General features: G+C 34.4%; 2 protein-coding genes and 1 long non-coding RNA gene across 3 annotated transcripts; 2 read left to right on the top strand and 1 right to left on the bottom strand.

Moving 5' to 3' along the window:
- The first annotated feature begins 1,595 nt into the window (after positions 1–1,595).
- Positions 1,596–7,917, top strand: LOC116107795 (sodium/proton antiporter 1-like). The gene is made up of 10 exons (XM_031394087.1): positions 1,596–1,961; positions 2,798–2,974; positions 3,081–3,209; positions 3,898–4,074; positions 4,965–5,071; positions 5,586–5,706; positions 6,328–6,389; positions 6,499–6,801; positions 7,178–7,472; positions 7,559–7,917. The coding sequence occupies exons 1-10, from the start codon at positions 1,653–1,655 to the stop codon at positions 7,676–7,678; spliced, it is 1,800 nt and encodes a 599-aa protein (XP_031249947.1). The 5' UTR covers positions 1,596–1,652; the 3' UTR covers positions 7,679–7,917.
- Positions 7,918–14,262: 6,345 nt separating this feature from the next.
- LOC116107169 (15-cis-phytoene desaturase, chloroplastic/chromoplastic) lies at positions 14,263–15,768 on the top strand. The gene has a single exon (XM_031393474.1). The coding sequence runs from the start codon at positions 14,274–14,276 to the stop codon at positions 15,654–15,656; it is 1,383 nt and encodes a 460-aa protein (XP_031249334.1). The 5' UTR covers positions 14,263–14,273; the 3' UTR covers positions 15,657–15,768.
- Positions 15,769–16,060: 292 nt separating this feature from the next.
- LOC116107451 lies at positions 16,061–19,906 on the bottom strand. Its single transcript, XR_004124470.1, has 3 exons — positions 19,139–19,906; positions 18,166–18,627; positions 16,061–16,701 (listed from the first exon to the last, which is right to left on the bottom strand). It is a non-coding gene; the product is annotated as an uncharacterized LOC116107451 (long non-coding RNA).
- Between the last annotated feature and the right edge of the window lie 3,809 nt (positions 19,907–23,715).

Raw genomic sequence — 23,715 nt, 5'->3', positions numbered from 1 at the left:
CTATAATAAAACATTATATGATCTAACGCCCCCTTATTAATAAATTTTTTTGACAATAATGCCCCTATTTTAAAATAAATTTACATTAATATACCATTTCAATTTTACCCTTGTTTAATTAAATTTTTGGAAAATAATGCCTTATATCTAAAGCAATTTACAGACCACCACTGCCACCTAGCCACCACCACCAACAACAACGAGCCAACCACCACGGATCGCTGCCGGAAAGTCTCCGGAGTCCCTAAAAAAGACCGAGATTCGGTGGGAGGCTCTGGGAGGCTTCGATATGGCCATTTCCAGCCATATTGATGGCCGAAAATGGCCAGATCCCTGGCCATTAGCGGCTAGATCTAGGCGAGATCTATTCTGGCCGGAATAGATCTGGCTAATAATGGCCAAGGATCTGGCCAAAATAGCCATCACTATGGCAGAACCAGCCATATTGGAGCCTCGTGGTCACAATGAGCTACTCATGGCGAATTTCGGAGACTTTTGGCGATGGTTTGCGGTGGCGGCAGGCAGCGGTAGGGGGTAGGGGTGATTTCGTCATAAATTAAAATTTTATATAAGCAGGGGTGTTTTAGCTTAATCTGAAATATTGGGGGTTAAAAAATTATTCAAAAATTAATAATAAAAATAATATTATATTAAAATTAAAGAAGGGGACAATTTAGTTATTAAAATAACATACCCACCAATTTATTCCCCATAACCAAACATATTAATATAATATACCCACAAACTAACCAAACACATTTTCCTAAAGATTCTCAGTAATCTTCAAGATAATATAAGATTCCAATAATCTAACATTTCCTAAACCAAACGCCCCCTAAGTAGTACTCAACTACTAGTTGGTAATTTCAATAAAAATAAATATTTTTGTGAAAAAAAAAAAAAAAACTCATTTCATTTTTAATAATGTATTTAGTATATTCTATTGTTCGCGGTATCCACATGCGAGTCAGCATTAAGGGTGTTCAAAAAAATACAAAAATTGAACCGAACCGGAAAACCGATTAACCGAAAAAACGGTTCGGTTACGGTTCGAAAAATTTTAAAAACCAAATTTCTGGTTCGAAAAAAATAAAAAGTGATCAACCGAAACCGATTTTACAAATATATATATATTCAATTAAAAAAATATTATATATCAAATAAAAAATGATAATATAATATATTATATATTAAATAAAAAAATAATAATATTTTTAATGTGTTGTTATTAGCGGTCAATAGATATGTATGAATTTTTAATTTTTATTTAGATATGTATTATTTATATTTATAATTTAATTTAGAAAAAAAATAAAAAAATAAGTTTCATAAAAAAAGGGAAAAACCGAAAAATCGGTTTTTTCTCTAAACCAGTTCGGTTTCAGTTCAGGAATTTTTTCAAACCGAAAAATTGGTTCCATTAAAAAAAAGGGTTAGTTTTTCCTCTAAACCAGTTCGGTTTCAGTTCAGGAATTTTTTCAAACCGAAAAATCGGTTCCGTTAAAAAAAAAGGGTTAACCGCTTTTAACACTCCTAGGCCCTAGCTCAGTACAGATCTCAATTCTCACACCCATTTTTACTAATCAAGGGCCGTCTTTTCCCTCAGGTAATAGCGGTTTTCATTTATCCTCCTCCATTTCTCAGTCACTTGCATGCAACTTGTAATAATTCAACCAAAAAAACAAACTTCTTCTTCTTCAACCTTTCGTTTTGATAAAAAAACACCAGCTTTAATGGCTGCCATATCAATAGGGACCCACTTGTCTCCATTACACCAATTCAAGAAACACTCTCCCTCTTTCACTTCTGTGTCCTCTCTTCACTCCTTTCCTAGCTTTGCTACAATTAGAAGTTCAAGATTGCATCTTCGTAATGGGGTACTTGCTAGAGCTGAAGACAAGGCAAGAGACTCTTCTTCTTCTTCTCCTCAACAACAACCCGACAATCAAAAGCAGCTCCAGGTTCTTTCGTCTCTTTCTTTATTATGAAAACTTCAAATTTTTAAGGATACCATTTGGTTTCATACATTTGCTAAGTTTGTGGCTCATTTTTGTTTGTTTGTTAAATGATGATATCTATCAATCGTTTTGGTTAATGGTTGCGTATTTATGAATTGGGACAAACTCCAGGCCTTTTTTTCACACTCTATTTTGACTGAAGCTTCAATTTGTAGGACTGCCCAATTATTTGTTCGCTAATTTAATGAGTCTGAATGGGTATTTTGGTTGAGAATGAAGAACTGGAAAATGCCTACTTTTTCGCCAAAGTTTCATTTTTTTTAATGGATTTGAATAAAGGGTTTGGTTTAGACTGTATGAATTTGGGTTTAGATTATTGTTAAATGGTGCTACGGATTTTTTATTGAATACATTGGTGAGGTAGAATATGACAGTTCTGGTTAGTTTTCTGAGGTTCTTCTTCTCAGTTTGAAGTATATTCGTTAGTTTATTAGTTTGGGTTACTTAATACATTTGCGCAGCAGTATTACTAGATTGAATTTTTATCAAAGAGTTTAAATTTTGGTTAATTTTGTGAAGGTAAGATGCTTTTTTGCTGCTTTAGGTTGGCCATTAGTTGCTACAGGTTACTGTTGAAAAATTGTCTAAACTATTGCATAGATGTCTAATTGTATGTGACTCTTTAATTGAAGTGTATGTAGAGCATTTTCTAGTTGGTCATAGTTTGATGATATGTGCATGGATATTTACATATTATCTTGGAGAATTAACATTATTGTGGTGTCTTGCATATTATATGCCAAGTGCATTGCTTCATGTTGACTTTTAGCTTGGAGCAGGACCTGACATTGACATCTCAATCATGTGATCCTTTATGTTCACTTGACGAAACAAGCTCAAGTGAATTTGAAGCCACATACCAGCCAAAAACTGATTTGCTGAAAGCTCTTGCAGTTTTTGCAGCAGCTGCCACAGGGGCAGTGGCTATTAATCACTCATGGGTTGCTGCCAATAAGGTAATCTCTAATTTCAGGTTCTCGGTGATGGCTTAGATACCTTTGACCAGATATTGTCAGTTTCTGTAGACAATTTTTAGTTGATTTAATTGAATTCTTGATACAGGATCTTGCCATGGCATTGTTATTTGTAATAGGTTATGCAGGCATCATTTTTGAAGAGTCTCTCGCTTTCAATAAAAGTGGAGTTGGATTATTGATGGCTGTGAGTTTATGGGTTGTGCGAACCATCGGAGTAAGTTTCATAATTTGTATTGATTACTTGAAATTTACTAATGAGATAATGTATTATTTAGTTGCTTACTTAAATTAATATTCTTACTATCAATTAACTCGATCTGTAATGAAGGCATCATATGTCTGTGAAGGCTTAGCATGTATCTGTTGTTTGTTTAACATTTAATGAATTCTATGTCTAGGATATAGTGTCATGAATTGAGAGCTTAGTTTCCCCATTATTGATATCTGATTTTTAGATTCTAATTCAAATTGGTTAGATGGCTTTCTAATCAACAATTTTGTATTGATAATGGAATCATTGATTCCATGTTGCTTATAGACAGACCTATTTAATTGGAAATATGGACTGCACAGATGACTGAAAACAGAAAAGAAAACTTGTTAAGTGGAAACATTGACCTCCTCTGAATCTATTTCCTTTAATATATGTTTGGTGACACTGAGAATATTTTCATTTTCTGCATTAGTTACTGTTCCTTGAATATTATTGATAACAACTGTGTAAGCTACTAATTAACTTTTCCCTCTTTTATAACACTGTAGGTGTATTGATTGAGTTAATTCGACTGTTTCTGTTTGATTAATATCCATTAAATTGCAGTTCTTTTTCCTCTTAAATATGTATCTCTAGTTTCTCTGTGTATTGCTTCTTGGCTTTTCACTTGTCTGATTTTCTTATGTAGGCTCCTTCAACTGAAATAGCTGTTTCGGAGTTGTCACATGCATCTGCAGAAGTCAGTGAAATAGTTTTTTTTTTGCTTGGTGCAATGACCATTGTAGAAATAGTTGATGCACATCAAGGATTTAAGCTGGTTACTGACAATATAACTACACGAAAGCCTCGGACACTGCTTTGGGTGGTGGGTGCTCTATTTCTGCTGTCATAACCAGATTGAGAAGTTCTTTCTCCTCGACGTTTCAGATATTGAACTTATTTTTAAAAAAATATACATGTGCAGTGAAGCATGAATGTTTGGTAGTCCAATATTTAGTCCATCTAAAACAAAAATTTGTTTGTTCGGTATCAACAGAAGTTCTGGAAGATTTCATTAGATGAGATAGATTGAAAGCATTGTTTCACTGAATTCAGGTATCTTTGAAAGTTGCTGAGTTATGGTATTTACTGCTTTCCATTTGCAAAGTGCTGCCCACCTGCCATTTTTTATTGTACTCTGAACTTAGTTATCTATCAACTACAGATTGAACTTCGCAACATTACCAGAGTGGGTCAGTGCAGCAAAATAGTTTCTTAAAGAGTGCCTTGTTTCTGGATATAGTTTATGGGACTTTTAAACATGTTTTCCCATTACTCTTATCTGTTGAACTTGCCTGATATGCCACCCAAGTATTTAAAAATCTTAGGGACATCAAAACTAGTCATAAAGAACAGTTTTTGGAGTTGGCTAGACATTTATCTAAAGAAGCATTCCCTGCAGGCAATAATAAGTGTTATTTGATGATTTATCTGATTTTATGATCTATTCTCCTTCATAATTTTGCATCAGAAAATCTGGCAGCAGTTTTGTTTGCTGTGGAAAAGACTTCAGTTTTGCTTTGAATCAAGATGAAATTCCAGAGACCGTTGAATATTATTTTCACTTGACTCATTCTCATTATCCTTCTCTTTGTGTGGAAGATTAGATGAATTCAGCATCATTTTGTGGCTTGAGATTGCTGTAACAGCCATATCTTTTTCACAATATGTTTCCTGTTAATTAATGGTGTTTAATGTTTTATACTGGAATTGCAGGTTGGTTTTGTGACTTTTTTCCTTAGCTCAATCCTTGACAACCTGACATCAACTATTGTAATGGTTTCTCTGTTGAGAAAACTAGTACCTCCCTCGGACTACCGCAAGTATGTGCTGGCAATTCTACATTTTTTTTCTAATGCAATTATAGATATCCAGGAACACTGCCTAAGTTCACATAACAAGTTATTTTCTTAATATAAATATTACTTAACCTGGCTTTTTCTGATGCTATGGTGGTGAACTTTATAATTATCACAAACATATGAGAACTAGAGTTTCTTTGTCAGGGTTGAATTTAATGTATTCAAGAAAAAAAAGAAAAGTAGAAATGCTGAAAGCCAATTCCCATATAAGTAAGCATCATGGACTTGCCATTTAAACTTGGGATATTTCTCTGTTTCATAAGAGGCCTTCATTTGTTCTACTCATATAGATTAACTTGCATGGCTTCAAAAGTTCACCTTTTTGTTTAAATTGTTCTTTTGCCTTTCTGCTGTCTTTCTTCTACTGAAACCTGTCAAACCAGTTCTCTTTAAACTTCTGTTCTGCAACAAAAATAAAACGGAACCATTGCTTGGCTCAGTAAAACTTCACTCAGATGTTTGGATCTTTCTACAGGCTTCTTGGAGCTGTTGTTGTAATAGCAGCAAATGCTGGAGGTGCATGGACTCCAATTGGTGATGTTACCACTACAATGCTATGGATACATGGTCAGATATCCACATTGCCAACAATGAAGGTCTTTATCTTCATCTTGCTCCCCAAGCATCTGTCCCTTGGGATTGAATGCATGATGTATGTTAATATTGTCTATAATGGCATTAGTGTCTTCAAAACAAGGTAGAACTGTATTGCACTGGCGTTAGGATATGTTTCTTGCTTTGGATGCTTATTGAAACTTTCCTCTCTCTTTGGGTCTTTGTGGGAGTCTGTAAAGTGAGGAGCAGGCCCTTCTAGGAATTCTCCAGAAATGAACCGTGTGACAGAAGTTTGGATGGCTTAGTAGAGTTTTACAATTTTAATGAACTCTGCTTTATATGAGAGTGGCGGAAGTTATATTTTTCAAATTTTAAACCTTTTTAGTTACTTGCCAACCAGAATACTATAATGATTCTCAAATAATAGTCATAGGTATATGGGTGTATGGAATTATGCTTTAAAAGATAGGTTTAGTGTTCATCTGCTCCTGAAGCATGCAAATCCTTGGTCTAGCAGTTCTAATACCATGCGTTAATGTATTGTATACGCCTCTATGCATCCTTTTCAGGTTTGATGCTTGGACATTAGAGAGTTGATGTCATTGCTTCCTGGGATAGCAGTGCACTGGCATTCTTCCTCATTTTGTATTTTGTGTTTGCAGAGCTTGTTTCTACCTTCAGCTATTTCTCTGGCTGTTCCGCTGGCTCTTTTGTCGCTGACTAGGTACACTTCTTGCATTGTCAAAGCAAAGCCATGGATTTTGAATTTTCAAAAGTTTTTGACTTCATCAATTAGAAGATTAAATGATATGAATTTCTCTTCTTCCATTCAGCGAAGTGAATGGGACAGGACAGGACTCTCCTAATGTTTTGGCATCAGAACAGATGGCTCCTAGAGGACAGCTCGTTTTCTCCGTGGGTATTGGGGCTCTGATTTTTGTTCCTGTGTTTAAGGCACTGACTGGTTTGCCTCCTTACATGGGCATGCTGCTTGGTCTTGGAGTTCTTTGGATTCTGACCGATGCTATTCATTATGGTGAATCAGAAAGGCAAAAGTTGAAAGTACCACAGGCTTTATCACGGATTGACACGCAAGGAGCCCTTTTCTTCCTTGGAATCCTTTTGTCCGTGAGCAGGTACAGACAAACAATTCTCTGATTTTCTGTTCCCTTTAGGCACTGGAAGGTGATTAAAGTTTTCTTTTTTTAATTTTCGCTTAGCGTCCTTTGAGTGTTAGAATTATCTTGGGGTATTTAAAAAACTTTTAACTAGATATCTAGTTAACAACTTCTGAGTGGCTGCTGATTCATTGTGTTGATGAGCAGTAGATATTGCATAGGCAAATTATACAGACAACTTATGAATCATTAAATCTGTCACATGTATAACATGGCTTGTTAGCTTGTTAACTATTCTTTCCTTTTTTCTATTCTAGCAAGCTCTCTACTCCTGGTATTTGTGGAGTACCATCAAGAGAACACTAATTTGAAAATCTGTGTTCTGGTTGTGTAGCCTGGAGGCAGCAGGTCTTCTCCGTGAAATTGCAAATTTCCTTGATGCTAAAATTCCTAACACTGACCTGATTGCAAGTGCAATAGGGGTTGTATCAGCAATAATAGACAATGTTCCCTTAGTTGCAGCAGCAATGGGGATGTACGATCTCACCTCTTTCCCACAAGATTCTGATTTCTGGCAGCTGATAGCATTTTGTGCTGGTACTGGTGGGTCCATGCTTATTATCGGCTCTGCTGCTGGAGTCGCATTCATGGGGATGGAAAAGGTGGACTTCTTTTGGTATTTGCGGAAGGTATATATATATCATGGTTCCTGTGAAATCTTAGATTGAAATACCATTTTTCTGTTTCGTAAATGAAATCTATTGTCTTTGTGCAGGTAAGTGGTTTCGCTTTTGCAGGTTATGCTGCTGGTATTGCCACCTATTTTGCGCTTAATAGCCTTCACATCTCCCTTCCCACGACTCTTGCTCAATCTACTTTCCTTCCTGGTTCTTAAATTATTTTACTGCTCAGATTTGGGAAACAAACAAGGCAGTGTGTTTCTGATAATGTGGCTTCACATTAGATGAACTGAGTGGAGAATGCAACTGAAAGCCTAATCTGGAGAAATATTGGTACTTGAACGAACAAAAGAAAAGTCTTAGATTTAATAAAATTGTGATTGATCAGATGTAATGCCCTCGAAGATTCACAAATGAGAAGCGGATCCACTGTTCACTTTACCCAGCAGCAAGAAATTTGTACCGGAAAATTGATATTTTATGATTACATTTTGATATTTCTGGTTTAAGATATTTTCCATTATTAAGATTTTGAAATGAGAGCGTCATCTCTTCTAGGGCAACCCTAATTTAGAAGTCGGCCAGTTAGTTCTTTGTCGTTTAACAGAAGACTAAAAAATTACGTAAAACGACGTGCTTCTTTTTAAACTGTGCTTATTCATACTGTTTTAAAAACTGGACCAGACCGGTCGGTCCAACCTGTTGGACCGTGAATAGGTCACGTGTTCGGTTCAGTTCACTGTCAAAACCATTACTATGCATTGAGTCGTTTTAAACCGGTTAAAAATCGGATAATATCAGTAAACCGCAGGTCCAACCGAACCGGCAGAAAAACCGGTCCACATATTAATAATCCCTAAATCCTAAACGCGACGCAGTCACACCCCTTTCTCGTCTTCTTCAATCTTCAATTCTTCTCTTTCAATCTTTCTCCGTTTTTCTCACAAAAATTTCTAAGCAAACACTCTGTTCTCTGCGAAAATTGTCACAGTTTCGGCTCTGTCTTCTGTTCTCTCTGAAATCCCACCCAAATCGCATTTGAACTCTCTCAAATCGAAGACGTCTTCCTCCCTCGCCGTAAATCGACAACGACAGCTCTGTTCCTCTCTGGAAATCGATGGCGACAGCTTCATTCGTTGACGATAGCTCTATTCCTCGATCCCGGTAACGCCATTCCTCATTCCCTTTACATTTAAGTTAACACCCTTTACATTTTTTAATCTGTTGCACTATCCAAATTTGTTGAGTCATGGAAGTTAAAATGAGTTGAGTTGAGTCTCACCAGGTTCACAACTCGTATTGTAATGTTGGGTTCAATTTGTGAAAGTCATTGTCATTTCAAAGTGCTTTTTGGTTGTTGATGAAAGGAAGTAGGGTCACTGTGTATTGGGTCGGCCCCAAACGGAACCTAAAGGCAAACCATAGCTAGAAGGCGTACAGCTATCGGGTTTTTTAGTCTGAAATTGTTAGGGTTCTTGTGTGTTAAATGAGCAATTGATTTGGGGCTTTTTGCTGGGGTCTTTCTCGTTGTAATCTGGGCAAATTTGTGAGAGGGTTGCGTTTCCTTCTTGAGGCTAGGATAGGTCTCTGATTTCTTGCAGGTTATAGAGAGTTATTGAGTGATTAGGCTTGGGTTAAAGCATTGCTCTGATTCGACAGATTGAGTGTGTAATTCTTGGTGTTTGATTTCTTTGAATCTTGTTTGTGTTGGATTGATTTATGTGTTGATTAGTTTAGACTCAGGTTTTAACACTAAGTTAATTTTTTTAAGCACTTCAACTTTTCTAGTCTCCTAATTCTCTTTCACATAATTAATTTGATCATGACATGTTCAGTTAATCCATTTCCATTCGCTCGTTTGGTCTCTCGAGGAGGGAAGAAAAACCCTCTCCATTCTCTGCTTTATGTCTCTTTCAGATAAACTATTACATACTCCCCTTCTCAAACAAGTTGTTAGTACCGTACGGCCTATACCTTACCAATTCCATTTTCCCAGCTAGAACAAGCCGCGGAGAAATTGCATGTGGGTTCCACCAATAAATATTAAAAGTTAATAATTGATTAAAATAATTATTTAACTTTTTTATCTTTTTATATTTTACTAAATTATAATTTTCGTTTTAAATCAAGATTTTTTCACAGAGAATTATAATTGGGAACGAACTATTCAGATATCTAAGACAAGTTTGCCAAGATGAGCTAAGTGATATTTTGACAAGATTTTATCAATTGTATAAATAATAAATTTCAACCACGATCTATAGTTCAATTGGTAATTAGATTCTTAGTGGACGAACTTTACCTTCAATTTCCCTATAAGAAGGGAAAGCTTGGTAACATCAGCTGGCCTTCTTTTCAACTTCAAATAAAAAAGGAAACTTTTATAAAGAGAGAAGTTTTGATTTATTAAATAAGAAAAAGGAGAAGAAAACAAAAGAAAAGGGTTGTTCAGACACTATACTAATAGTGTGGATAATCTTCTACTTGTTGACTTGACCCAAGTCTTCTCATCTGTTTCCAAGTCTTTGTAGTGGTTACTAAGAAAATTCAACTGACCCCCTAATGTTTTCAAAATTCATTCAAACCCAACTGATTTTAATACTAGCAATGTCACCCTAATGCTCTCAATTGTAATTTAATGTCATATTATAACTAATAAGGTAGGTGGCATTAAGGGTGTTCAAGTCCCAGTACCCCACCCTTTTTCCAAGGAATCGGATCCGGCCTATTCATGGAATTTGGAACCAAAACCGAAATTGGTCGGTTCTGGTTCCTAATACCCAAGAAAATTATAATACCCCTACTATTCACAAAAATGATAAACATACCCCCATCAGTTCCACCCCGAATACCCAGACCTCGGTTTCTTCAATTCCTAATTCTAATTTTAGTTCCCAGTTTCGATTCCAGTTCTTGAAGTGGTAGAACCAGAACCGCAGGTTCCGCCAAATTTGGAACCAGAACCAACCCTTTTCATGCTAGTTCTAGGGAGGAATCTGAACCCCGAGTATTCACCGATTCCATTTCTTCTCAGATTTCTTACTCACCCCTAAGTGGCATGAAGCATATTTGCAAGTCCTATATGATTGTTAATCCATTACTTGTCATTGCATAAACATATTAGCAAGCATTTTAATATTTATTCAGTTGAGTTTAATATAATCACATAATTCACACATTTATATCAATATGATTTTAATCCACTAACGGTCAAAGGCAATTTTTTTTTTTTTTTTTTTTTTTTTTTTTACCAAATATTACTACCTCTAAAGTTAATAGATTCTTGATTGAATCAAACTATTAAATGGTAATTATATCGATCTATCAATAAAATATTAAAATAATAAAAAATGTATATTTAAAAATAAAAAAATAATTTATAAAAATTTGTATATTATATTATTAATAAAAACTTACACTTTTTTATTATTTTAACAAAATCTAACATCTACCTAAATCAAAACTATAACCTAATCAACCCCTATTTTACTTTATCTTCTTACCATCAATACCAACACGTCCACCTCATCAATCTCTTCGCCAAACATAAACATAACGTAATATATTGGCCTACTTGGATGGCGTTCTCTCCAAGTCTTTGTTATGTTCTTCCATCATCAAGGAAACTCCCCCTTTCAAGTGCTTTCATGCCTTCGACCTTTCTGAACTTGTTTTGAAATCACTTGTAGCTCGAACAAGATGACACCCAAGTTTGAAACCCATACTTTAAGGCATTGCTAGGGATGAAGAAGGTTTGGCTGGCCAGGAAAAGCTCTGAAACGACTCAAAAATATGATTCCAGGTGAAAACCACAACGTTGCTTCCCAGGGAATCATAACCAACCTTGTGAGAATGAGAATTCCGCCAATTATATATCAGAAACTGCAAACTGCATAAGTGAGCTAGAGCTTGGATTTTGTTGTAGTTAAAAACGGAGATCTGAGTAAGATAAGTTGAAATTGTTTAGAGTAATTATTAATTGTTGCCTGCTCCCTCAGGCTGACCACTGTCAGTTTTCCATTTCCCCCCCTGCCTGTACCAATTTAGTGTAATTTTTTTTCTTGTGGCCCTCTCATGCTCCATCCTTGTATCAATTTAGTATCACTTTCCGGTTACGTCATCTAGGGGATCGGTTCTGAGTACCCTTCATTTTTTGAAGAAATTAGAACCGAACTGATGTTTCCTAAATTTGGAATCGACAGTTTGGTTACTGGATATCCAAAACTGAAACCTGTAATAACGGCTCCAGTTCTAGGTACCTAGGAAAATTCTCTACCCCCAAAAGTTTATAAAATGACAAAAAAAAAAAAAAAAAAAAAACCTAATAACTTACAATACCCCCCCCCCCCCCCCCCCCCCCCCCCCCAAAAAAAAAAAATTACAAATACATTATTAAACCTTTAGGCCTTCCACCTCCCATTATGAAAACTAAGAATTTCACATTACAAATTACAATGATCCGTTGAAAAATTAAAAATTACAAACTCCAAAATTAAAATGATAAAATTACATAACATATAAAATAAATTTTGATATATGACAGAAAAATTACAAAAACTCCCCCACTCTTTAATGTTATTTTTATTAGTCTCGATTCTGGTTCTGGTTCTTGATTGCATGAACAAAAACCGAAACCGCACAGTATCGGTTCCAAACTTTTGAAACCATAACCTATCTGTTAACAACTGGTTTCAGCTAGGAACCAAAACCAAACCTCGTGTAGTTGTTGGTTCTGATTCTGATAAGTCCTTTTGAACACCCTTAGCTCCATCTCTTCATAAATGAGTGTACCACATAAAAGAAAAAACCAAGTTGGTATTAATAGACCTCACATGGTTACAACCCAAGTAAAAACAAAGAGTACTTGTCTATATTTACTGAACCAAAATTGTAATTCCATGAGCAGGAAGCCGGGAACATATAATTGATTCATATGGGATATTAATGTGAATGACGAATTTACCGTATAATTAATATGGGGTATTATCATTTAAGGGTCAAGCTGTTTTTTTTTTTTTTTTTTAAATTGACTATAAAAGACCACCATATAATTAATATGGGATTAAGGGATCTTTTTGAATTTTATGTAGCAAGTTCAATGTTTGGTGTGAGAGAATAAGAAAGAATGTGACCTCTCCCCTTGTGACCAGATGGCAAACCCTTTAACCATTAGGGTTAACTATATCCAAAGGATCTTGTGTTTGAGTCACAGACTTGCAGGAAATGTACTTACTATATTTATGCAATTATCTTGGTCTATTGGACTTATAGGGTGTTCCATAGTCCTTAAGGATTAGGCATGCTCCAATATGGGTTTCGACAATACCTAAAAAATATATTAAAAAAACTGAGGGAAAGTGAGAGAATAATAATAAAAAATATTGATCTCTTTTGTAATTGGGCCGGGGCCCATTTAGTATAGCCCACATTATTTAAATCCAATTTCAACTATAGTAGTATCTTTCAAAGAATTTTAGATTTATAATTAAAATAATTGTAAGACTAAAGAATGCACATGATGTGAATATTACTCTTATATATATATACTCATCATGTCATGGTGATTTACATTAGTTAAAAAAATACCATCCCCTCGTCCCAATTTTTTTAATATCACTCTTATAAATCATTATTTAAAACTTGGATGGAATCGATTGGTTTGACTGGTCTGACTGGTAAACTGGATCCTTATCTGATTCGAGTACATCCCAAATTCAATTATAGCAATTAGACTAGATTGATTTGAGGTTGAACTAGTGGAATAATGTTAAATCATCGTCCAACCAGTTGGATCGGCCGATTGAACCGATAACGTAAGCTTGACATCATGATGGCATATAAAATTTTAAAATTCTTTGGATTTCGAATTTTGGATTTATTTTGTTTATGTTATATTGTAGTATTATTTTGATTTGGATTTATATGGATTTACATGGATTTACTTTAAAAATTTATTAACTATTACAGTTTTAAAATTTTATTACATCATGTTGATGTTAGTATGACATCATTAGCCTGACTTGTCGGTCGGACTGCACAACCCAAGGACTAGTCCAGGCATAAAAACATTGGTATAAATCAATATACATGTTAATCAATATCAATGATAAAGTCATAAAAGAGTAATATTACACTTATAAACTTTTTATACCAACATTCTTATATAAATTGATGTAACAAAAGATTATTGAATTATTGTAAATTAAAAATAAATTAAATAATTAGAAGAAATTACATGACGAACATGTCCAAAGGGCCAAAATTTAGGCATATATTAATTTTTATATATAAACTTTTTAGTGGTCATGGCCACCCTATACTAATTTGGATATTTTTCTTTATCCAAAGCTAACGATAAAGACAAAGGATTGAATCCATGTAGTACCTCTAAGATATTTCCAGTTGTATCTAGTCTATTGGTTATTCGATATAATCAGTGTTATTATTAGGCTTTTTCCGTTAATTTTAAAATTTGACCCATTTTTATCATTAAATGATAATATTATCCTTTTAAAAATATATTTTTTTAAATGCAAAAGAAAAACCTAGGATTTTAAAAAAAAAAAAAAGGTTTCTCAAAAATACTAATTTTTTTTTTCCAAAATTACATCAAATTAAAAAGAATAAAGAAGAAAAAATTATAAAAAGATTAGAAATTCTTAATTTTATAGAAATTTATTTTAAGGGGCATTTGGGTCAATTTATATTTCATATTTCATATTTTAATTTTATATTTTAAAAATCATATTTAAAAGATGATGATAACGGTAATTCGAAAGTAGCCAAGTAGCCAACCATATCCAAAGCCAAATGCCAGTCACTCTGCTCTCTCCTCTTTCCTTCAAAATCAAATTCAATCCCCAAGCCACTGCTCTCAAAACACCACAATTCAACACCCTCAACAAAGACAAAGTCATCATCATCGGCGCTGGCCTCGCCGGTCTCGCCGCCGCCACCAAGCTCCACTCTCAAAACATACCCTTCCTCCTCCTCGAAGCCTCCGACGCCGTCGGCGGCCGCGTTCGAACCGACACTCTCAATGGCTTTCTTCTCGACCGTGGCTTCCAAATCTTCATTACGGCTTATCCGGAAGCCCAGAAATTACTCGACTACAACGCATTGAATCTTCAGAAATTCTATTCCGGCGCCAAAATTTTCCATAATGGCCGATTCCACACGGTGGCTGACCCTTTACGCCACTTTGGCGACTCATTGAACTCGCTAGCGAACCCCATTGGCTCGGCTCTCGATAAGTTGCTGATCGGTTTGACGAGAATAAGGGTTTTGAGTAAATCGGATGAAGAAATTTTTAGTGCCGGTGAAGTTTCGGTTTTGGATTTGTTGAAGAGTATCGGGTTTTCGGATTCGATTATTGAGCGGTTTTTTAAGCCCTTTTTCGGTGGTATTTTCTTCGATAAAGAACTGGAAACGAGTTCGAGATTGTTTGATTTTATCTTCAAATGTCTTGCTCTTGGAGATAATACTATTCCCGCCAAGGGAATCGGCGAAATTCCAAATCAGTTGGCGGCGAAATTGCCGTCCGATTCAATCCTGTTGAACACAAAAGTTGTTTCCGTCGATTTAAACAGCCGAAATTCGGCAAATGTGAGGCTGCAGAATGGAGAAGTATTGAATACTGAGCTTGGGATAATCTTGGCCGTTGAAGAACCTGAAGTTGATAAGCTTTTACCGGGAAAAGAGTTAAACCCACAAAGAAAAAATTATCGGAGTACCGTTTGCTTGTATTTTTCGGCGAATCGGGATAAAATTCCGGTGCAGGATCCGGTTCTTTTTCTGAACGGTTCGGGGAAAGGAATTGTTAACAACATGTTTTTCGCTACAAATGTAGCTCCGTCGTATGGTCCATCAGACAAGGCACTGGTTTCGGTGTCATTGATCGGGTTGTTTGAGGATGTTTCAGATGATAATTTAAGAGATGAGGTGATCCGCGAAATATCAGGATGGTTCGGGAGCGAAATGGTGGGTTCATGGGAACATTTGAGAACGTATCGGATCCGGTTTGCTCAACCGAATCAAAGCCCACCAACGAATTTGATGAAAAATCCGAAACGTGAATCAGGTTTGTATTTGTGTGGTGATTATATGACTTCTGCAACTTTTGATGGCGCTTTGGTTTCGGGAAGAAGAGCAGCTGAAGCTTTGATGAGGGAAAGGGCATTATTGTCCGTTTAATTTATTTTTATATTATATTAATTTTAATTTTTTGATGTTATTGTAGGTATTGTACTTTATATTGTAAAACCGATTGAAATAATTGTAATTTGTAAAACATGTGATTGATATATAGAGTAATAATGTTACTCCATCTCAACTTTTTTTTAAAGGAAAATAATCTAGTTATCAAAAAATGCGCATCGAATTCATGTACCGAATGACGTAATACAATCTTAACCGTTGATTAATTATAAATTAATATTAATCGACAATCAATATTTCTTCATTTCATTTGGTTCATGAATTTGATGTGCATTATTCGGTAACTGTAGCATTTCTCTTTTTTTAATAATCGGCACTTGCTTCATAAGCTCAAGTTCGAAACTAAAAATCTCTTGCATTATCGATTTGGAAACCTACCAAACCCTACAATTGTTATTATGCAATTAAATATAACTTTTGATCATAAGAGTACCCATGAGAGAGCTCGAGCTCAAACCTTGTACGAGCAAATCATATACTTGACTATTCGACTAAACCCTCGGTGATAATATATAGCACTTATATTCCGAAAGTAGCCCCTAAAGAAAAGGTAAGAAAGAATGCTACATCTATCATAATACCACCATGTAGTTTCGATGGTGGTAGAGATATCGGCCACTCCTGAAGCACTAAGCTTTACCATGGTCAAAGAGTCTCGGTGATGGTAGATACAAGCCACTCGTTTTATAATCTATCAGAGTTTGAAAGTAGATGGAGGTTGGACGCCAACATCGAAGGGCTTCTCACTTTGTTGTCACCCAACCAACATAGAAGGCTTTGTCTCTTTCTCACTTGGTATCCAACCATGTTCCCTTCAAATCGTCTGAAACACAAGTCTCTGGATTTGCAACCCCATATTTGCCCTAGTAATGCGTATACTTGCGGTTGCTAAATGTCCATTCCAGCTCTAGTAACGTCCATACTTGCCCTGGAAATGTTTGACGGCCCCGCCAACCTCAACTTTCTTTGATATAATTTATATTCTTCATCTAGATGGAATTGGTCTCCTCAAGCAGCCAACCTGTAATAATCAAGATAAAAAGCTAAGTCATTTTTCAAAGTATAATATACAAAATTTCCAGTGAACATAACTTGGCAAGGAAGTGAAATTTTTTCAAAACAACATCGGTCTGCTCGCATCAATCCAGTAACAAGAATTTCATGACACAGTGATAGATGAATTTGAAGCAAACTAGGAACTTCCCATTTCAAACCATAAGATAATTAATGAACTTTGGTTGAATGAAATCAAGCTCCATTGATTTTAGGGGAATCAAATAAACACATCAAGGGAAAACCAAGATGTGAATCTGAAATTTGAAATAGAAAACCACCAAAAAAAAAATGCCGACAGAAACAGAAGTATTGAAGCTACTACAATCTTAAGAATCTACCACCCAACATACCCGACAAACGGGCAGGCTAGGTGGGTACGAGTCGAGTCAAAACAGGTATAGGTAAAACGGATGGAAGTTTTAAACATGTAATGAAATATAAAACCGTATCCGACCCTTGCGGGTCACTCATTTTTTTAACATATTCTTCAATACAAAATTAAGTGAAACTCAAATGAAAACCATATAATATAAACGCAGATCAACTTAAAAAACAACTAAAAAAATCAAAGAGTAATAGATACTAACAAGTCAATGCTGAGACAATATGGAATCTTGCAGACTGTAAAAGAATCTACACTATTTTTTATAGTAAAAGCTTGTTTAATGTAAAAATCGAAGAGTAAACCCACATTTGCTCTCATATTACAAGTACACTTTAAGTGTTACATATTTTAGCATCTGGGTCCCTCAAAACATACAATATTAGCGAACAAAAACTCGAAGAAGTTTGAAAATAATTGTCACCATAGATCAATGGTCTATAAACAGGAAGACACATCCCAATACAAACTTAACAAACAAGACCACCACTGATTTAACATTAAACTTGAATGCAGACTAACAAGAGGGAAAAAACAAATGATTCAGACAAGAAGACGAAACTGAAAATCTATACAATTAAAACAGACTAGCTGTGAAGCAAAGGCATGTAAAACCATCTAGAGATTTCATCAGAATTCTTCAATAGTTCATGAAATTTATCACTCACAAACACTTACGCTAAGTAGATGGTACTCAATACCATCACCACTCATCAGAATTACAGGCGACAATGCTATTAAGAGACCTTAAAGTTCTAAAACTGATAAGAAAGTTTCAAACTTAATCTATGTATGGAAGCTATCTCACATTAATCAACATGTTTCAGTGACAGAAACTTCTGTATCCCCAGAAAAATTATATGAAACATAAGGTCACCCCACTATTACATCAATATTGTAGATTTCTTTAACACTCAAAATAGCTTATACACAGTACAGAACCGCATGTAGAAGTGAATGACATGAGTGTTTTGGCAAAGAATCACAGAACACAAGAATAGGTAAGAGTAAGTAGCTAACAAAGTAGTAAACAAAGAAAAAAAATACCCCAGATTTCATTTTTGTTTCCTGAACCCTTGACAACAGTGACCCACAGAAAAATTCTAAATCTTGTTCATCACCATAACACTTCTTGTTCTTGAAAGCATAATATTTATATAAACATTAGCAGAGCTTGATGTAGAAACTTAAACCAGACTGTAGCCCCAGCTTCATTGGTCAGCCTGGTTTGGTTCTTGGTTGGTGGGTTGGCTCTGTGACCCAACTCCTTGGAGAATCTGCAACAGAATTATATTGTTTCTCCCAGCTGCTTGCGGAAATTCACATATGCAAGGATCATCTTTTTGCTCATGGTTCCACCAGCAGACTTGTTTCCATCCCCACTAATCCAGGTTCGTCCATCCTTTCAGCACATAACCATTCCAGGCCATTTCCTCTCCATCTCATCTTGAAAGGTTACATGTTCAGCTAATAGAATCCAAAATCTCTGAAGGCATAAGATAGAACAAACTGCAATAATGAATAGAAAACTCTAACATTAGCAACTATATTGTTTAATAAGCAAAACAAAATGCATGCTTGACCCCATAAATTCAAGCCAAATGAAGTCATTTACATTGGATTTATGATGGTGCAAGAAATCATTATACTGCCAACAACATTTCTTATTATGAACTAAAACACAGGAGAATTTGGCCTCCATTTCAAGCAGAGGTACCATAAATCATAACAAATTGAAAGAATTAGCATTTCACCAATTGTTTTAACTGATGAAAAATGAAATTAATAGATGATTTTAGCTGTTACCAGTCGGTTTTTCCAGATTTCCTTAGCTTTGACACAAAGTAGGGATTTTGATGATGAACATATTTTCTCACTTCCTCTCCAGTCAAGACATTGTCACATTAACAATGGGTTTCATTCATCTCACACAAACCCTATTACATATCTATAGGGCACACATGCACATAGAATTACTTTGAGATGAAAAAAAATAAAATAAAAAGTACATAATGTTTACCATCATTTCCACAAATCCTTTTGCCTCTCTGCTTCAATGTAGCTATTACGTCTAGTGCTTCTTCTTCTGTTTCCACCTCCTCCTCTTCCTCTGCCTTTTCGACATTATCTTCACTGTCACTACCGTAATCTTCATCAAAATCAGTACTGACATCAATAATTTCGTGTCCTCTTCTTCTTCCTCCTCCTTTATATCAATGCCCACAAGAGGATCGGCTTAGCTTTCCCGCAGCCAGATTTCCCCAAAATTTTAACATTGAATCTATCATCACCATTGAATCGAAAAATTAGAAAATCTCCACACTCTAAAGCGCTGTCTTCCACAAACTTTTGCCAACCATTCACAAAAATACCCCATTGTCAGCATATACCATTTTCATATGCCAAACTTTTCCCATTCGTTCTGAAGCGCAACATTCTTCGGTAATGCATTCAAGTGCCACTTTTACCAATAAATCTCTTCTGTGAAAATCCCGGATGCTTGGGTACAATACTCGAATGCATTACCAAAGAACGTTGTACTTCGGAATCGAATGGGAAAAGTTTGGCATATGAAAATGGAATATGCTGACAAAGGGTTTTTTTTTTTTTTTTGTGAATGGTTGGAAAAAGTTTGTCGAAGACAATCCTATGGAGTTTGTAGATTTTTTAATTTTTCGATACAATGTCGATGATAGATTCAATGTTAAAATTATGGGGAATTCTGGCTGTGAGAATAGTTAAACGGCATTGATATGAAGGAGGAGGAAGAAGAGGAGAAGCACTAGGTTATTGATATGTATATTTTTTTATATTTAACAAATTTTGATATTTTTAATTTGATTTATGAAACTATAATTTAGCTTTAATATTTGAAAAAATGGGTTTTAGACCCATTAAGCGGCCCATGATTCATGCTCTTGGGCCCAGAGGCCTAATTTCCTACGTGAAGCTCAAGCAGGTTCTTCAACAAATTATACGACATTTTCAAGATCCAAAAGCAATTATAAATTACTCATAAACAAATTATCTATTAAATCAATCTCAAGCAAATTCTTCAACATACCTAAATACTAAATTTGTATCAAAAATTCTTGTATTTAATCAACTACATGGGTATTTAATCCATTATAACCCTTTTCATATATTTTTTTAAAACTGTTTCAAAAGCGAAAAGAAAATCGCTTTGTGTTTATATTGTATTATGAGTTTTGAAATGTAATTAAATAGATTTCCTCTTAAAACTTTAGGATTTTTTAAAAGTTCTAAGAACAGCAAAAACTTGTTCAGGTTTTTTAAATGTGTAGTCTCTTTTGGTAATTTTGTATTTATAATATATTTTCAAATTAAATAAAAAAAAAAACACCAATAATAGGCTTACAACGGGTATTATAATACCACTTTTTTTTTTTATGAATTGGGCTTTTCATATGAGCTAATTGTTAAATAATTAAAACCCATTTAATTTAAAACTCTCATATATAATTTATTATTAATAATTATTTAAAAAACTTTCGTTTTTTTTTTTTTTTTTTTTACCATTTCATGTCAAATAGGAAATTTAAAATCCTTATATCATAATTACAATTTGTTACCAATACTTATTAAAAAAGTGTTTCTTTATTTCATTAATCAAGAACTTATTTTCCTTATTATCTCTATTGAAAAATAATTCCTATATATCTCACTCAAATAGTTTGATAGGTTTGACTGTAAATCTTTATTTCATCTCTACGAGAATCATAATTTCTTCTCCTTCCCTGCATAAAGGGAGGGTGTTGAATTCCTTTTAAACTTATTTATTAAATTAATTTACATGAAAAAGAATTTGAGATTCAATAATTGAGGATTTTACTCTTTAAAACACAACTTCGATAATACTCTCCTTCATTAGCATGTCCTTTTTATTTATTTTATAAAGTTAGAGTTTCATTTCAATGAAAAAATAAATTTCGAAGAAAAGCTTATTACATACCTCCTATAGGTTTATGTTTATGATCTTTTTTTCTATTAATAAAAGTTTATCGTAACAACAGAACTTGTAATACGTAGGTATGTCTATGATATATGCATACATAATATTTCCAAAAAAAAAAAATTTAGACTTATCAATAGAAAATTTTGGTTTTGTCCCTGGAACCTACCATTCATCTACTTTACATTATAATATCTTAAAATATAATAATATAATAAGTTATATTAGAAGCCCACAATTTATTGAAATATTCACTTTCTTGTTGTAAAAGTATTTGTCCAAAGGAGGAAGATTTTATTTATTGACATTTAAAAAATAAATTATTAACTTTTAAAAAAAAAACTTTCATTATTTTAATTAATTGTCTTTAAAATTATAACTTTTACTGTTCAAAGAGCATTTTTTTTTTTGACTCTATACACATCAAACTATTATTAGCTTATTTATTTTTAAATAATATTAATTGGTTAAGAATAAATCATCTAAAATAATGTTACACATAGTTCTTAAAAAGTATTATTTCTATAATATTATCATTAGAGTTAAAATATATTGATTTTAATAGAATATAATAAGAAAAATAAAAAAATTCAATAGTTAATAAATGGTTAGTAAGTAATAAATTTATGCAATTATAAGTTATTAAATATTTACTTTATCCTTAAACCTTTTATTTTAACATCTATAATTAGTTAATCTACTATTATTTAATTAATGTATTAGGGCCACGTCAACAAACGCTCTATATGATAACCAATGATTTTTCTTAAGTTACTCCATTGTTCTCTGTTTTGAAAGTTTCATTGAACACTTTCAACTTCTTCATCTGGCCATGGAAGAGACTTCACTCGACTGGTCCGGTCTTCTAGATTTCTCTCCATGATTGCTCAATGTCTCCATTCTCGAATCGACACCCTCCGCTTCTGTGCAGTCTATAACTCATTTCAATCCTCAATCCCTCCTCCTCCACCAAAACCATACTCAAACATTCACTATTACTTCAAGCTCTGACTCTTTGACTATCTCATAAACTTCGTAATTGCAGCGACCACTGTTTAGGCCATTGAGCCCATTTCAGAAATGTTTGTTGGTCAATGAACCTAGTTTGTCAAAGTTGAAGAGTCCCCCTTCGGTAAAGTTCGAGTCTTGTATCCCTTCTCTACATTTCATTTTCACGAAATTTCTGTTATGTTACCTCAATCTTTGAACTTACTTGACTATCGTGTTTAGGAAATTAGTAAAGGGTATAGACTTAAATTGGCTAAAGATCAGCAGAGTGAACTGAGCCGTGGGAGTAGAGTTACTTTGGTAGAGTTGCTGTTAGCAGTAAAGATGATGATGACTTCGCTATTATGGTGTTGATTAAAGACCGTGTGGTGCTGTGAAGGGGGGAAGATAATAAATGGGTTGATGTAAATATTGATCATGATCGTTTTGAATTTATTTTAGATATTATTTACCATAACAAGAAATTTTATGTTTTGAGCTCTAGGAATACCATTAGTGTGGATCCTAAGTCTTTGAATGTTGTTGAACATGTGGCTCCATTAGGGATTCCAATGAGAGTCCATTGTTCATTCCACTTGGTAAAGTCAGCTGCTGATTTGTTTTTTATTAAAATGTTCGGTTTAGACTCGCCCTTCTCGGTGAATGCTAATGGAAGACGTGGTCGGGTTGGTTTTGATATTTTATAAGCTTGATGAAGGAAAGAATGAGTTGATTGAGGTGAAAGATGGATTGGAAAATAGATCCTTGTTTATGTGTGGGGAATGCAAATTCTTTCTTTCAGCTAGAGAGTTCTCTGTATGTAAACAGAATTGTGTTTATTTAAGTTATAGAATTCATTTAAGGGTTCTTATGATTACCCCGGCAAGTATGCTACGTTTTTTAATTTGGAGGATGGTACTACTGAGCGGCTTTATCTTGGCTTGTCTGAGATTTTCTGGCCTCCGCCGACTTGGCTCTTCCCTAAATGTAAGTATTTCTTTTTAGTTGTATCTTATCCTTTGGAGTTGCCATAATTTCATTCAGAATTCTGAGAGTAATGCCTTGTTATAGTCTGATTATTGGTATGTATGTGTGCTTATTGGATCCTTATTTGTTTGCTATATTGAGGGCTCTTTAACAAGATTTGTGTGCATCAGAATTGCTGATCCAAAGACATGGTATTGTATGCATATGTTAATATTTCACTGTCCAAGTGCTATTTCTCATTGTCTGATTTAAGTATAGATTCACTTTGCTTTATTCCGTAATTGACTTCCATGTGGTGCACAATGCTTTCATGATGATCATTTCTTCTTCATTTGAACTTTAACTTCTTGTGCATCAAAATATTCGTGGATATGGTTCATAATTCATTTATATCATGATGGATAGTTAAAGTACCCTTAGTATGATCCTCAAGCAGGAGATTCAAGAGTTATGAGTAGTTCAGCAGTTTGTTTATGCTGTGCAGTTTCGGACAGCAGTATTGAAATTATATTTTACTGCAGTGCCCTAAAAATCAGGAGTACTTGTTGATATTATTGTACAAAAATTGTGATCCATGAGTGAAATCTTTAGTTCTGAGTTCATCGTGACATTCTTATTTTTGGATAGATTCAGTTTGTCTGATTTGCCTT

This window comes from Pistacia vera, unplaced genomic scaffold, assembly GCF_008641045.1.
Source record: "Pistacia vera cultivar Batoury unplaced genomic scaffold, PisVer_v2 Contig117, whole genome shotgun sequence".
Taxonomy (NCBI): Eukaryota; Viridiplantae; Streptophyta; class Magnoliopsida; order Sapindales; family Anacardiaceae; genus Pistacia; species Pistacia vera.
This window is presented reverse-complemented; position numbering and strand designations above follow the sequence as displayed.

Excerpts from the sequence above, each read along its gene's own strand:
- LOC116107795 (XM_031394087.1), top strand. The coding sequence starts at position 1,653 with ATGCAACTTGTAATAATTCAACCAAAAAAACAAACTTCTTCTTCTTCA. Across the intron at positions 3,210-3,897 it reads GGGTTGTGCGAACCATCGGA|GCTCCTTCAACTGAAATAGC; the intron begins GTAAGTTTCATA and ends TTTCTTATGTAG. Across the intron at positions 6,802-7,177 it reads ATCCTTTTGTCCGTGAGCAG|CCTGGAGGCAGCAGGTCTTC; the intron begins GTACAGACAAAC and ends CTGGTTGTGTAG.
- LOC116107169 (XM_031393474.1), top strand. The coding sequence starts at position 14,274 with ATGCCAGTCACTCTGCTCTCTCCTCTTTCCTTCAAAATCAAATTCAAT.